The sequence below is a fragment of the Diabrotica undecimpunctata genome, chromosome 5, assembly GCF_040954645.1.
Source record: "Diabrotica undecimpunctata isolate CICGRU chromosome 5, icDiaUnde3, whole genome shotgun sequence".
Taxonomy (NCBI): Eukaryota; Metazoa; Arthropoda; class Insecta; order Coleoptera; family Chrysomelidae; genus Diabrotica; species Diabrotica undecimpunctata.
In genome coordinates, this window is record NC_092807.1 from 73,728,061 (window position 1) to 73,744,202 (window position 16,142).

At 36.9% G+C, this 16,142-nt stretch overlaps 3 protein-coding genes across 3 annotated transcripts; all 3 read right to left on the bottom strand.

The window, feature by feature from the left end:
- Positions 1-3,317: 3,317 nt before the first annotated feature.
- On the bottom strand, positions 3,318-4,724 carry LOC140442274 (uncharacterized). Its single transcript, XM_072533350.1, has one exon. The coding sequence runs from the start codon at positions 4,722-4,724 to the stop codon at positions 3,318-3,320; it is 1,407 nt and encodes a 468-aa protein (XP_072389451.1).
- Positions 4,725-4,858: 134 nt separating this feature from the next.
- Positions 4,859-5,794, bottom strand: LOC140442275 (uncharacterized). The gene has a single exon (XM_072533351.1). The coding sequence runs from the start codon at positions 5,792-5,794 to the stop codon at positions 4,859-4,861; it is 936 nt and encodes a 311-aa protein (XP_072389452.1).
- A 4,853-nt stretch (positions 5,795-10,647) lies between these two features.
- Positions 10,648-11,130, bottom strand: LOC140442278 (uncharacterized). The gene has a single exon (XM_072533352.1). The coding sequence runs from the start codon at positions 11,128-11,130 to the stop codon at positions 10,648-10,650; it is 483 nt and encodes a 160-aa protein (XP_072389453.1).
- Between the last annotated feature and the right edge of the window lie 5,012 nt (positions 11,131-16,142).

A 16,142-nucleotide genomic window follows, 5' to 3' on the forward strand; every position in this document is an offset into this window, starting at 1 on the left:
TCTGCAAATTTTATGTTATTAATGATGCTCACTCCATTCCTTACATCTTCAGTTCTTTCCCATAGTGTCTTCTAAAATATTAGTTGGGAGTACACATTAAATAATTGTGGTGACAACACACATCTCTGTCTGACTCCTTTTTGAATTTCTACTTGACTTGTCTCACTATCTTTCACCCGCATGACCGCTGTTTGATTTTAGTGGATTTTTTATTAAATTAATATCCTTGGTATCTAGGTGTATGTGTTTTAATGCATGTATGAGCTTACCAGGTTGAACTATGTCAAATACTTTTGAAAATCTATATTAGATATGAATACGTTTTCATTATAATCTCTGCATTTTTGTAATAGTACCACCATTGCGCACAATTCCTCTTTTGTTTCCAATCCACCTCTAAATTCAAACTATGTGTTCAATTTTTTTTCACATTTTTTATTGACAGACGATTTAATGTTGTTATTAATCGGATGATATTTATGACTTTTATTAAATTTTGATAATCGTTACAAATCAAGTATTTTAGTGACATATTATTCTTTTAATTTTTAATTCTCATTTAATGTCTATATTTTGTTAGTTATTTTTAGAGTAAATATATGATGACTAAAAAAGAATTGATCAAGAGTAGTGAATCGATGCCAAGAGCCGCTATTCTATGAAGCTACCCTTCACGACGCCATCTTGTGGCGCTAGTTCCGTGACGCTCACCGCAGCATTTTACTGTAGAGAGAAAAAAGTAATACAATGCCAGTATAGAAGCCGCGCTTCAAAAATATGCCATAAGCAAAGATATAAAAGTATTCTTGTCATTATATTATATTGCATACTGTAATATTATATGTATATATTATATTATATGTATATATTATATTGCATACTGTAAAATTTTTCATAATACTGTTACTTTATTATTTATTAATTTATTATATTGTTCTTATTTTAATTTATTAAAAAGCACGATAATTTATATCAATTTATTAAACCACTGTACAATTTATTTGACTATTAATTACATAATTTATCTATACGAACGTGACAATTAAATCGCGAGCGCGAATCTTCAAAATTAACTGTTTCCCTCAATGAAAGCTCCGTTATTATATATAAAAATACAACCGGTCGAGAATTCAGGTGAATCCCTCTGATTATACTAGAAGTAAATCCGGGTCATCGTTTCGACCGGTTTCTGGAAGCTTCCGTTTCAGGTAGATTTCTGCCAGCTGATCGAAGGGTCTCGTAGAATCTACAACATATTAGTGAATAAACATGTTTACAGGTTTTTAATATGACTCATATTTTTACGTAACATTGCCCCCCTCTTAAAAGATGGTTCCTCCTGGAACCTTGTCGGGACTGGAACTGGAACGGTATGCTGGTATCGGCAACTAGACCCTCTTTTACAACTTCCAGTTGTATAAAAATGACAAGGGACGGTTCTCTCTCCGCACCAGTATCTATGCGGATTGCAACAGACTAACACCTGGACTTCGGTGTCTTTAAAGATCTCCTCCACCATATTTCGGATAACCCTCCAATCTAATTGGCGGCACTCCTACTTTGTCATGGCTAACTTTTGCACGTCGGACTCTAGTACGTGCTCTCTCAATTGAAGTAAGGCTTCCCATACATCTCGGTAGGTAGGTTGGTCACGGGCAGTGTCTTTTGTTACCAGGTAGAAAAGGTAACGTGATGCATCTTGGAGTTTCAAGGTTTTACCGGGAGCTGGCACTTGGCATTGAAGTTCTGTAGATCTTGGTCACCTTCGAAAGACGCCAGCCGGTTATGGTGTACTATCATCGGCTTTCCCCTCGGAATCTTGCTTATTCGGTAGATGACATGGTTGATCTTCTCCATAATGAGGTATGGACCTTCCCAAAACTGCTGCAACTTGGGAGAACAACCTTTTCGCTTTTTGGGATTGTAGAGCCAGACATTGTCGTTCTTCTTAAAACATCCCTTTTCGGCTTGCGTATCGTATCGTTTCTTTATTCGGTCACTAGCGATCTGGAGGTGGGAACGGACCAACTCGTGTACATTGTCCATTCTTCTTCGTAATTCGATCACATAATCTTCACCTGCTACATATTCTCCAGATCGACACCCTAACTCTAGATCACAAGGTAGTCGCATCTCGCGTCCGAATAGGACCCTGGCTGGTGTCTGGCCTGTTGATTCGTTAACAGCAGATCTACAGGCCATTGTGAAGAACGGAAGATATTGGTCCCAGTTTCGCTGATGATCGTACACCATCTTTGTCAAATACTTGCCAACTGTCCTATTCATCCGTTCTACCATACCATCCGATTGCGGATGATAAGCCGTAGTTCTTGTTTTCTTCATGCCTAGTCTATCACATATTCCTTGGAATAAATCGCTTTAGAAGTTCCTGCCTTGGTCACTATGGATCTCCAAAGGCACTCCAAATCGGCTGATATATTCTAGGATCAACTTATCTGCAACGGTGGCGGCCTTCTGGTCTGGAAGTGCGTAAATCTCGACCCACTTAGTGAAGTAATCCATTACTACCAACATGTACCTACCTTCGATCTGGTTCGAGTGATAATAAATAATTAAAATGCGTTACCTTACGTTGGCGATCACAATTCTCGGATTACACTTAAAAACACTTAGGAATTGAAAAACTTTATTTTGCACTATGATACAAACATTCTCAGGTGAAAAATGAGCGAATAATTTTTAATAACAAATATGACAGTGACAATGACTGATGTTTTTTCTAATACAATTGAAAAGGGAGTACGTGATAATCTCGCAATTCTGTGCAAAGAATATAAGCAACATCTATCGTGCATTCTCGGGTACAACTCGACTTAAAACCAAAAGTAGTTGTTTGTTCTGAAAGAAGGGTGCTCGTCATTTGGACCATAATTTTAGGTTGCGCTGCGCAACATAGTTCCCTCCTTGATGTGAACGCATCAAAAAAAAATATTTATGTACAATTTGAAGAAAGATATAACTAAACTAACAAACTATTAAAATTCTTGAAGGTGAGTCATAGGAAGAGGTCACAGTTTAGCAATAGAGCGAACGTATAACCCTTCAGGAGTTCTGACCTTAACAACTCTTACCTTATTGTCCTTTCCCGGATATGTCTCAACTACCCGTGCTATAGGCCATTTGAGAGGAGGCGAGTTTTCGTTCTTAAACAAGACGAGATTATCAGACTTTATGCCTACCTGAGGAGTGAACCATTTAGGTCTATTTTGAAGCCTATTAAGATAATCGCGGGTCCAAACCTTCCACATATGCTGCTGAATTCTTGTGCATTTATTCCACAAAGACAATTTATTTTCTTAAATATCAGAGAGATCTGATTCGGGATAAGACATTAAGTTAGACCCAATAAGGAAGTGTCCGGGAGTAAGAAAGGAAAAATCGGACAGGTTATCTGAGAGCGCGCAGATAGGGCGTGAATTGAGCACAGCTTCAATCTGCGAAAGTACAGTGGATAGTTCTTCGAAAGTAAAATTGGAGTTACCCATTATTCTTACGAGATGATATTTGAAGCTCTTTATGACAGCTTCCCAAATACCACCGTAGTGTGGTGAGCGTTGAGGGATAAACTTCCATTGAATTTGACATGAAGTAGCGAAAGAGCGAATAGCTTCAGAGGTATCACCTTTGAGAAGCAACTCATAAAGTTCTTTCAATTGATTTTTCGCACCTAGAAAGTTGGTGCCATTATCGCTGAAAATGATACTCGGATTACCCCTTCGGGCGATAAACCTTTTCAGAGTCAATAAGAACGCTTCAGTAGAAAGACTGGAAATTAATTCCACATGAACAGCGCGAGTAGCTAAACATACAAACACTGCCATATAGGCCTTAGTAAGGGGAGCTCTCTTGAGTTTAGAGGTCTTGATTGGAAATGGACCACCAAAATCAACTCCAACGTTTATAAATGGACATGCAATTTGAACTCTTTCCCTCGGGAGATTAGCAATGATTTGGGAAGCGACTTGTGCGTTAAAACAGTAACAAGTGAGACAATTTTGTATTATACGTTTGATTTGTCGAAGACCATCAAGAGGCCAGAATTTCAATCTAACATTGGACAGTGTATTTTGAGGGCCAGAATGTAGAAGTCTTCGATGTTCTCGGGTAAGTAATAAATTGACAATATGTGATTTTGAGGGTAACAGTAGAGGAAATTTCTGATCATAAGAAACATCTGAAAGGAGAAGACGACCGCCTACTCGTATCATTTGAGACAAATCTAGAAAGGGATTTAATTTACGAATAGACTTATCGTTAAGCAGATGATTATCCATTAAAAATTGGATTTCCGAACTCAAGAAATGAGACTGGGTCAATTTAATAATCATTAACTTAGAACTAGAGAGTTCATGTGGAGTGAGAGGACCTGTACGTCTATGAGACTTAGCTCTTACATTGTGAATAAAACGAAGGCAGTATGCAAAAGCTCTCTGAAGTCGAGTGAAACATGAAAATTTGCAGAGGGCATCATACACTTGTGAATATGGTTTTCTAATCAGATGAGTAACCCTTTTGAGTTCAGGCAGTTCATCAACATTAATACTCGAAGGACCATTAGATGCAAAGAGGTTGAAATCAAAGTGTGGATCTGACAAAAATTGAGGACCATTAAACCAAAAATCACAAATAAGCAACTGCAAGGGTGTAGCACCACGAGATATAATATATCTGCAGAATTGTCTTTCGATCGTACATGTCTCCATGTATGGTTGGAGGTGAGTTCTTGAATTTGAGTTAGTCTATTGGCTACAAAGGTAGACCAACGAGAAGGGTGTGAATTAATCCATGCGAGGACGATTTCGGAATCTGTCCATAAATTGGCAGAATTTATCTGAGATTAGGATGGAATCAAGACAGAAAGAATCTTCGTAACAAGATTAGAGAGTAATAATACTCCTAGAAGTTCTAATCGATGAAGAGTCACAACTTTTACAGGACTAACACGACTCTTTGAAGAGATTAGATTGCAAGAGATAAAGCCATTTTCATGTGAAGTTCTTAAATAAACGCAAGCACCATACGCGCTAAGACTTGCATCCGAAAATCCATGTATTTGAGAACTTGTTACATTGCTAGAATTTTGCAGCAACCCAGGAATCTTGAGATTGGAGAGGTGAGGAAGTGTTTGTAAAAATAGATTCCATTCTGTAAGCAAATTTGGACTGAGGTGGTCATCCCAATTCAACCTTTCTAACCAAATCTTTCTCATAATTAATTTGGCAGATACCACTACAGGGTCAATCAATCCGATAGGGTCATAAATGGAAGCAATTAAAGAGAGGACTTCTCTTTTTGTATAGGTATCCTTAACGGTAACCTTTGGCACAAGAACTGAAAAATGATCGGAATGAGAATTCCAACATAGGCCGAGAATTTTGTTCGTGTGATTTTCAGGATTGATTACATAACTAGCTTCATTCGAGATATGAGAAATACCTGCGAGAAATTCAGGTGAGTTTGCACACCATTTATGAAGCGAGAAACAAGCGAGGTTTAAACATTCGGTTAATTGACGATGAATTTCTAAGAGTGTTTCGAAATCGTTACAGCCATACAGCACATCATCGATATAATAGCAATTTAAAAGAGCATCACTAGCCAAGGGAAATTTCTCGGAATATTTTTGAGCTAACTCCTTAAGACATCTAGTGCTGAGAAAACTGGAGTTATTTAATCCATAAGTAACAGTTTCGAGTTGAAGACATTTCAAATCCTCTTGAGGTGAATCACGCCATAAGATGTTCAATAGAAAGACCTGTTCGGGATTTAACATTAAGACTTAGATTTGAGGTAGTTTTCATACTGCCATCAAAGACAACACGCAATTTATTTGTTACGCTATCCTTTAAAACGGAATGGTGAGGAATAAAGTATTTTAAATCAGAGTGAATATTTCGAGTAGAGAGAGGCACATATCTGCAATGTCCAAGTGCAATATATTCATGAATAAATTGTTTATACTGTGCGTATAATTGATCTGACTTGATCAGTTTCTGTTCGAGGTTTAGGAATCGCTTCTTTGCGAGGAAAAACGATTCGCCCAATTTTTTATATTCGTTGGGAGATTTGAAAGGGAGATCTACTTGGAATCTACCAGATGATAATATTTTAAGTGACGATTTAAAAATGTCTTCGGCCTGTTGCTCCGAATGAGTTAGGATTTTTCGAGGAAAAGCAGAAGACGAGATTTCTTCTATTTCCCATAACATAATAATTTTGAACTTGAACGAACAAGGATACTTCATTTCGAGGTTGAGTACTTTCTTGAATGTTAAGTGTGGAATATGAGTCAATTGACCCAGAGGATTAAGGTACATTTTCACCTACAAGATATCCGAGATGAGTATTTGTTAAGGTAGAAAGATTAGGGCCTAATTTTATTAACCCGTAAGTAAGTCGAAATAAACATCTGCTCCAAGCAGCATTTGAACTTCGGCAGGAGTACAAAATTCTGGATCAGCTAGGTGAATGTTTGGTGGAATTTTGAGAGCATTAAAATCCAATGTAATTTGAGGGTTCATACAAGTGATGGTTGGGAGAATCGCACAAGAGAGTGTAAAATGTTTTGTGGGATTGACATTTGAGAAAATATTTAAATCCACCATTTTATTCGACGTCGAACAGATTTCCGATATCCCAGAAATTTGAAGACTTTTTGTGTAAGGAATACATTTCAAGCGACTTACTAATTCCTCAGTGATAAACGAAAGCTGACTAGCTGAGTCTGTAAGGCAGCGAACCTTAACGGGATTATTATGAGAATCATAAATTGTAACACATGCTGTTTGGAGTAGAACCTCCTTTTTGCCTGAGAGTGTAGAGAGAGGTGATGCTCGGTAGACATCATTAGACTGAGATTGATTTGCTATTCGTGGGATTGCAGGAGAACTTGAAGTGAAGTTCTCCTGCAATCCTGCAAGTGAAGATTATATAGTGCAGCTTTCCCAGTTTTTCTACTACCCGTCCAAATCTCCATTTGTTTGTATGTATGTAATCTCTAGCTTCCACTCTTTCCCCCTAATTTAAAACTCTGTAACTATCATCTTGAGCTTTGTCACAAACAACTTTTGGTTTAAAAGTATCTAACCTTGACCGTATCACTCTACCAAACATAAGGGTTGAAGGACTTAAACCTGTAGTAGTATTAGGTGTAATTCTATATTGAAATAGAAATATATTTAACTCTAGCTCTTTATCACCTGTACTAAAATTCCGGTTACGCAGAGATTGCTTGACAGTTTGTACATATCTCTCTGCTAAACCGTTTGTAGCAGGATGATATGGTGAACTTAATTGATGTAAAACACCATTTTCATTCAAAAATCTTTTGAATTCATATGAAACAAAAGTTTGGGCGTTATCTGATATTAAGTAAAATGGAATCCCGAAAGTTGTGAAGATCTTCCTTAGCACATTTATTGCAGTTTTACTTGTCATATCATTTACTATATGTACTTCAGGCCACCTAGTATATGCATCCACAAGTATTAAAAAATATTTATTCATAAAAGGTCCTGCAAAATCTATATGGACACGTTCACATGGTGCTGTAGATGTCTGCCATGGGTGGACTGGTGCTTTACTAGGGTTATTTTTGTGTTCATTGCAAACAGAACAGTTTTTGCACAATATTTCAATGTCTTTAGTAATACCTGGCCACCAACAATGGCTTCGTGCAAGAGATTTCATCTTCACTACCCCAAAATGAGCAGTATGTAGTTCCTGTAATATTATTTTTCGAAGGCTCCCTGGTATTATAACACAGTCGTTCCGTAAGATACAACCGCTCTGTACCGTAAATTCTATTTGGGGTATATAAAATCGTTGTGAAGGTTCAATATTTATGCCTCGTCCTTGTAGTAAGTTACGTAAATGTGTATCAGTTTGTGTTGCTTTTGCCATTCCTTCTACTGTAACGGGTAGGGTTTCAATTTGCATAATTTCGAATTTATCCGCAACATCATAAATTACATTTGAAATATTGGCTGCTGGTAGTCTAGATAAAGAATCTGCATTTAAATGTGCTGTTTTGTGTGGATATCCGTAGTTGGGTATGATAAATCCGTACGACTTAAGTGGACTGTATATTTGGTTTTTATTATTTTAAAAATACATATTACAACTTAAAACTTATATGTAAAACTAAAAAACGTAAAAACTGTCAGTTCTTGTTCGTCATCTTGGTTCTGTCTCTCTTGACATCTTGCTACGAGTCGGCGCGTAGATGCCGCGTACAGAGTCGGCTTAACTACACTGTTCATGCCGCCCCCCTTGAAAGGCTGAAGTAACACATGCCTTTCAACAGACCGAAATAGTGTCAACAACTATATAACCGGACGAGCTAATTGTCACTAATCGGTAAAACACATAGTTTCGCGCATGCTCTTTTGAATGTACCATGAGCAGTACGAACACACACAACGCGCTTTATCCCATCGCTGCCCGGATACACATCGACTACTCTTCCTAGTTCCCATTTCATTGGAGGAAGTTTGTCATCTTTGAGAATAACCATCGAGCCCCTTTGGATAATAGGACTTGCTGCTTTCCATTTTGTACGTTGCTGAAGAGATGACAAATATTCTCGCGACCATCTAGCCCAAAAATGTTGAATAACTTGCGTGAGGTGATGATATCGCTTGAGTTTGTTTGTATGGACATCTGTGAGATCCTCTTGTGGTACAGCCATTAAGGAATCTCCAATTAAAAAATGTCCTGGCGTGAGTACACCAAGGTCAAGTAGATCATTGGACAATGGTAAGAGGAATCGTGAGTTTAAACATGATTCAACCTGTGTCAGGAGAGTATACATCTCATCATATGTGTATTTGTTTTCCCCCAATACCCTTTTTAAATGATATTTTACAGACTTAATAGTTGACTCCCATACCCCGCCAAAATGAGGAGAGTGGGGAGGTATGAATTTCCAATTGATTTGGTGATCAACAAAATGCTGGAGAAACTTTGACTTGATATTTGTATCACTTATAAATGAGTACAGTTCTTTCAAATGATTGTTTGTCCCCACAAAATTTGTAGCATTGTCAGAGTACAAGTTTTGACAGAGACCCCTTCTAGCAACAAAACGTTTGAAACAGTTTAAGAATGACTCTGTAGTTAACTCATAAACCAATTCAATATGAGTTGCCCTAGTAGTAAAGCAAGTGAATATACAAATGTAACTCTTAACAATTTTACAATTTCTTAGGTTGCTTGTTTTTAACTGAACGGGACTACTATAATCAATACCGCAATTAAGGAAAGGTCTGGATGCTACTACTCGTGATCTAGGTAATTGACCCATTAGATTATTTATCGTAACTGGCCTTGCCCTAAAACATGTTATGCACTTGTGCAGAATATGTCTGATTGTATTACGCCCTGAAAGAACCCAAAATTTTAGCCGTAAAATAGATAATAAAGTTGTTGTCCCATATGTAAATGTTTAAGATGATATGAAGTAACGATAAGCCGTGTGAGCACATGATTTTTTGGTAAGATAATTGGATGTTTTTGTGAAAATGGTAAATCTGAATTTTGTAAACGTCCACCAACTCTTAAAATACCTTCTGAATCTAAAAAAGGGTTTAATGAGATGAGACTGCTTGTCTTACATAATGAGCTTAATCTTTTTATTGACAAAATGTCTGAACCAAATGTTTCCAATTGAGCCATTTTGATTAGAATTATTAGTGCGCCCTTCCTTTCATCAACAGTAAGTATACCCCATTTACGTTCACCTATTGGCAATCTACAATTGTTTATAAATCGCAGAATATAAGCTGTGGTTTTTTGTAACTTGTTAAGACTTGAAAATCTATCCCAAATTGTATGCAATGTTGTAACAATTAATGAAAATTTAACTGGCCTTTTATCTGGCACTTCCAAAGTACTTAAGTCATTTATATTAAAATAAGGCCATTTCTCCTTATCTTCCATTAGCCATTTTGGACCATTCCACCAAAGTGAGGAATCGTTAAGTAATTTTGGTTCCATCCCCCAGGATATGATGTCGGCTGGATTTTCTTTGGAGTGGATGTGATGCCACTCATATGTTTTAGTCAAATTTTGAATCTCTGAAACCCGATGTGACACAAATGTTTTCCATTTTGAAGCCTCGCCCTTTATCCAATGTAATGTAATTGTCGAATCTGTCCAAAAATGCACTTTATTAAATCTTATGTCCATTGTATGTATAACTTCCCTGGCAAGTTTTGCGCTGAGTAACGCCCCACACAACTCTAACCTTGGTAATGAGATTGTCTTTAACGGAGCTACTCTTGATTTAGCACATAGTAGATGCACATGATATAACCCATCGTGACTTATTGACCGTACATAAATTGCTACCCCATATGCAATTTCCGATGCATCGCTGAAGCAGTGAAGTTCAATGTCCTTTGGTTGTAAGAATAACACATGTCTTGGAATTTGTGTTTGGTGTAAATCTGAAATTGTTTCCTTAAATTTGTTCCAAGCTGTGTGAAGATCCTGAGGTAATGACTCATTCCAATCCAATTTGAGTATCCATAATGATTGAACCTTAGCCGTGATTATGACTGGTCCCACAAGACCCAGAGGGTCAAATATTTGAGAAATCATTGATAATACTGATCTTTTGGTTGTCTAAGATTGTATATTAAAATTAATATTGTACTGCAAGATGTCCAATTGAGTATTCCAGTACAACCCCAAAGTTTTACTAGTGATGTCTTCATACAAATAATGCTCAACTTTTTGATTATTTTGTAAGTCCCCTTCAAATACTTCTGGTTTATTTGAGACCCATTTTCTGAGCTGAAATCCTGCTGAGCTCAAAATGAAACTGATGTCCTGTTTTAACTTCCTAACCTCTTCAATTGTGTCCCCTCCTGATAATAGATCATCTGCATAAAAATCCTTCAAAATAGTTTGACACGCTTCTTGTAAATTTGACATTTGTTCATATGCTGCTTGTTGTATACATCTTATTGCGAGAAAGGCTGATGGTGCTAAACCATAAGTTATTGTGTTTAATTTGTATGTGCTTATAGGTTGGTCCAATGAAAATCTCCAAAAAATTCTTTGTAAATCCCTTTGTTTTGAAGAAATAAGAACTTGCCGATACATCTTTTCAATATCAAAAGCAATAACAACTTTATGTTTTCTAAATAAATGTTTACAACTTTATGTTTTCTAATTTCTATGAATTGTTGTTCAGTTTCTTCTCCAAGTTTTGAAATCTCTTCATTGCTGTGCTGTAAGAATCCCCCAGTTTTGTAATATCTTCTCTAAGTGGTAATTGTACTATATAACGTCCATGTAAATCCTTAGTTGTGGTTGAGTTGAACAGTTCCTGGCAATGTTTATCCTCTACTGATAAGGGTTTTTTATGTATATCCAATTCTTCAATTCTCCAAAATTGTCCATCTGTTCATTCAAGCTGAGTGCAGAAAAGTCACATGAAACCATACCCGAAAAATGTACCCCTTTGTCAATTGTTCTCACAGGCCCTGATACCACCCATCCCAATTTGGTTTTCTGAAGTATAGGTTTGTCTTTTCCCAGTCTTATTTACCCTACACATAGTAATTGCCAAAATATAGATGAACCTAACAATAATTCAACAGGTTTTGAAACTCCAAAAGAGCTATCAGCTAACATAATGTTTTTGGTATGTCAATCGTTTCTAAATTAAGATTAAAAGCTGGTAAATTGTCAGATATCTTATCTATAACTAACATAAATGCACTTACTTTATAACTACATGTTTTAGATTGTATTATACCTTTCATGGCCCGTGTAATTTTTGTAATACCTTGATTGATACCTGCCACTGGAATGTCTACCTTTTCCGTTGGGATATTGAGTTTTTCTAACAATGATTTGCAAATAAAGTTTGATTGAGACCCACAATCTAACAAGGCTCTGCATTCATGAAAGTTTCCAAAATTGTCTTGCATGTAAACTAATGCTCTTGAAAGCAAAATCTCCGTTTTTGTATGAATTGAATTGGTATGATTGCATTTGCTAACTTGTACCCTATCTTCTATAGTGCTATAGTCCTTAGTCTTAACCTGTCCCGAATACAATGAGTGAGGTACCCCATCACCTAAATCATGTTGCCCCTTAAAATTTGTGATTTGTCCCTGTAAGTGTACCTCATGTGCCTGAATATGTGTAACTTGCCCTTGCTTATTTGGCTCTAGTGTTCGAGAATGTGTAAATTGTCCCTGTGAATGTATACCCTGAGTTTGATTATGTGTCCGTGGTATTGGTGGTTGTGAACCTTGAAGTTGAAGTGACTTTTGACCGTGTGGATGTGTTATATCTTTGCCTTGTGTATTTCGTTCCCAATTGTGTTCATTGTGCCCTGATGAATGTGATGAATTTTGAACCTGTGGATGTATTCTATCTTTGCCTTGTGTATTTCGTTCCCAGTTGTGTTCATTGTGCCCTGATGAATGTGAATCTAAATGTAGAGGTGTACTATGTTTCCTACCACAAATTTTGCAACCCCGCATTGTACAATTTTGAGCTGTATGACCTTCCCGTAAACAATTCCAACAACCCTTGACTTTGTCAACTTTCGCTCGTCTTAATGAGATAGACAATTTGTGAAATGATTTGCACCCATAAAGATAATGTGACTGTCCACAAAGATGACACTGTGTGATGCTAAAAATGTTTTTGAAAAAGGAGCCTTTTCATACTTACGTTTTGTCTCAGAGGATGACTTGGGTTTATCTTTATCATCTTCTGAGTTTTCTAGGCTGTGTATTTTTTGATCTAAGAATGATAAAAACTCTGTGATTGTCAGAAACTCATTAAGTGGCCCTATTTTTTGCTATTCCCTTTTTGTGTTTTTATCCAATTTTTTTTTCTAATATACAAATTAAAATAACATCCCATTGTTCTACTGAATAACCCAATGTCTTTAATGCCTTCAAGTCTTTTTTAATTGAAGTAGAGAATTTTTTTAATTCGAATGAGGTTTCATTATTTATATGTGGATATTCATTTAACTTATCAATGTGACTGGGTGCTATTAACTTTTTGCGTTCATATGTTTCACCTAATAAATGCCATGCAAAATTAAAATTTGTGTTTGTAGTTGGTAACTCATCCAATGCCCCAACTGCCCTATCAACTAATGATTTTTTCAAATAGTGTAGTTTGTCTACATCAGTTAATTCTGAATTATTGATTATTAAACTTGTAAACCCATCCCTAAACTCTAACCAGCTATGAAATGATCCGTTAAATGTTGGTACCTCTAAAGGAGGTAGTTTTACATTTTTTGATGAGGCTTTCATTGTATCAGATTGTGTATCTGATTGGTTTGAAACAGAGTCAGTTTTATTCAAAAATCCTTCTGCTATGCCAATTAATTCGAAATATAAATCCTGAAAATCTAATCTTTCATTTATCTGTGAATCAAAATCTTAGTCAATATCAATGCCCTCGCCAGATGCAAATTTTTCAATGTTTTCTTGTACAATATTAAAATCCCTCCACCACTCTCTACATTTTTCAATTCTACTTGGTAGCTGTGATGCACTAGCATCTGAATAATTATTTAAGAATGTTTGAAATTGTGTCATTTGAGCCTTAATTGTGCTCCTCTTTTTTTTTAAATTTGCGAGTTCTGCCATAGTTGTTATTGAATTTATTACCTTTTTATACTATCTATTACAAGTAGTATATGACCCAGAGATGTTTTAATAACTTAATAATAAAGAAACAAGAAACTGACACGGACTGATCATGTAAATTTGTTTCAATAATAGGTATGGAAATGATTTGTTTAAAAAAGGATACTGTGTACTCACGTGGTGTTTTTATGTATGTATGTTGGTTTCTGGTTACCTTTGCCCTAAATCATGAATTTTGCTTTTACTTCTATAATTGTGTATGTGTGAATATCGACTTTCTTCGATTCCCAATGTGTGATAGTATATTTCCTTTATAACTTCTAAAATGTTTTTTTGGACGAAAATGGCTCCAATTGTGTGTAAAAATCCATTAATTCGTCTCGAAGACCATGTTTTGTGTGGATAGCCGTAGTTGGGTATGATAAATCCGTACGACTTAAGTGGACTGTATATTTGGTTTTTATTATTTTAAAAATACATATTACAACTTAAAACTTATATGTAAAACTAAAAAACGTAAAAACTGTCAGTTCTTGTTTCCATCTTGGTTCTGTCTCTCTTGACATCTTGCTACGAGTCGGTCGGCGCGTAGATGCCGCATACAGAGTCGGCTTAACTACACTGTCCATGTGCTTTAGTATTTTTGTATTTTATCTTGTATTGAAAACTTTGCAAAAATAATGCATAATGTTGCATTCTTGTCGTGTAGGCAAACTTTTTGAAAGTGACAAGATTTGTATTAGTGGTTGATTATCAACCAGAAATGTAAAAGGTCTGCCAAATAGATAATAGTAGAATTTTTTTACTCCATAAGTTATACTGTTATCTTATTATAAGTCTAATTTATTGTTTTTATTTATTATTCAAGGTTCTACACTTACAACACTTAAAAGTTTATTAAAGTTTTTATTTGTACTAATTTATTTTACACTTATATAATTTATTATAATTCGTGCGTTACAATTTAAAACGCGGCGCGAATCTTCAGAAACTAACTGTTCCCCTATAACAGGATTCCTTCATTAAATATAAAATGCCGTTATTCTTCAAAGTTCTGGCGATGAGTCGATGCGCCGAGAAAGTTACCCATGCTGGTTACCGGAACTGGAACGGTATGCTGATATCGGCAACTGGACCCTCTTTTACAACTTCCAGTTCTATAAAAATGACAAGGGACGGTTTTCTCTCAGAACCAGTAACTATGCGCACCATACTTCGGATAACCCTCCAATCTAATTGGCGGCACTTTAACTTTGGCATGGCTAACTTTTGCACGTCGGACTCTGGTACGTGCTCTCTCAATTGAAGTAAGGCTTCCCATACATCTCGGTAGGTAGGTTGGTCACGGGCAGTGTCTTTTGTTACCAGGTAGAAAAGGTAACGTGACGCTTCTTGGAGTTTCAAAGTTTTCCCGGGAGCTGGCACTTGGCATTGAAGTTCTGCAACTCGACCAAACTTCCTACGAAATACGGATGCCAACCCTGGTGCGTCTTTGATACTGGCCGGGATGGTAAGGGCCAGCGAGTAGTTATCGGGAAGCGCAAGTAGATCTTGCTTTTCTTCAGTGGTAACACCATGTCTTGCTTTACCGGTACCTCCATAGGCACCCATGAATTCCTCAAACGTGAGGTCAGACACATCTTGGACTTGGTTTACTTCCACTTCTTCATCTACGTCGTGGTCACATTCGAAAGACGCCGGCCGGTTATGGTGTACTATCATCGGCTTTCCCCTCGGAATCTTGCTTATTCGGTAGATGACATCGTTGATCTTCTCCATAATGAGGTATGGACCTTCCCAAAACTGCTGCAATTTGGGAGAACAACCTTTTCGCTTCTTGGGATTATAGAGCCAGACTTTGTCGTTCTTTTTAAAGCAACCCTTTTGATGGTGGAAACGGACTAACTCGTGTCCATCGTCCATTCTTCTTCGTAATTCGATCACATAATCTTCGCCTGCTACATCTTATCCAGGTCGACAATCAAACTCTAGATCACAAGGTAGTCGCATTTCGCGTCCGAATAGGACTCTGGCTTGTGTCTGGCCTGTTGATTCGTTAACAGCAGATCTGTAGGCCATTGTGAAGAACGGAAGATATTGGTCCCAGTCTCGCTGATGATCGGACACCATCTTTGTCAAATACTTGCCAACTGTCCGATTCATCCGTTCTCTCATACCATCCGATTGCGGATGATATGCTGTAGTTCTTGTTTTCTTCATGCCTAGTGAATCACATATTCCTTGGAATAGATCGCTTTCGAAGTTCCTGCCTTGGTCACTATGGATCTCCAAAGGCACTCCAAATCGGCTGATATATTCTTGGATCAACTTATCTGCAATGGTGGCGGCCTTCTGGTCTGGAAGTGCGTAAATCTCGACCCACTTGGGAAAGTAATCCATTACTACCAACATGTACTTGCCTCCATTTTCACTTTCTGGAAATGGCCCAGTGATGTCCAAAGCTATTCTTTCAAACGGGCTTCCAAC

What these genes read in the sequence shown, in the direction of transcription:
- LOC140442275 (XM_072533351.1), bottom strand. Translation starts at nt 5,794, where the DNA reads ATGTTAAATCCCGAACAGGTCTTTCTATTGAACATCTTATGGCGTGAT.
- LOC140442278 (XM_072533352.1), bottom strand. Translation starts at nt 11,130, where the DNA reads ATGTATCGGCAAGTTCTTATTTCTTCAAAACAAAGGGATTTACAAAGA.
- LOC140442274 (XM_072533350.1), bottom strand. Translation starts at nt 4,724, where the DNA reads ATGGAGACATGTACGATCGAAAGACAATTCTGCAGATATATTATATCT.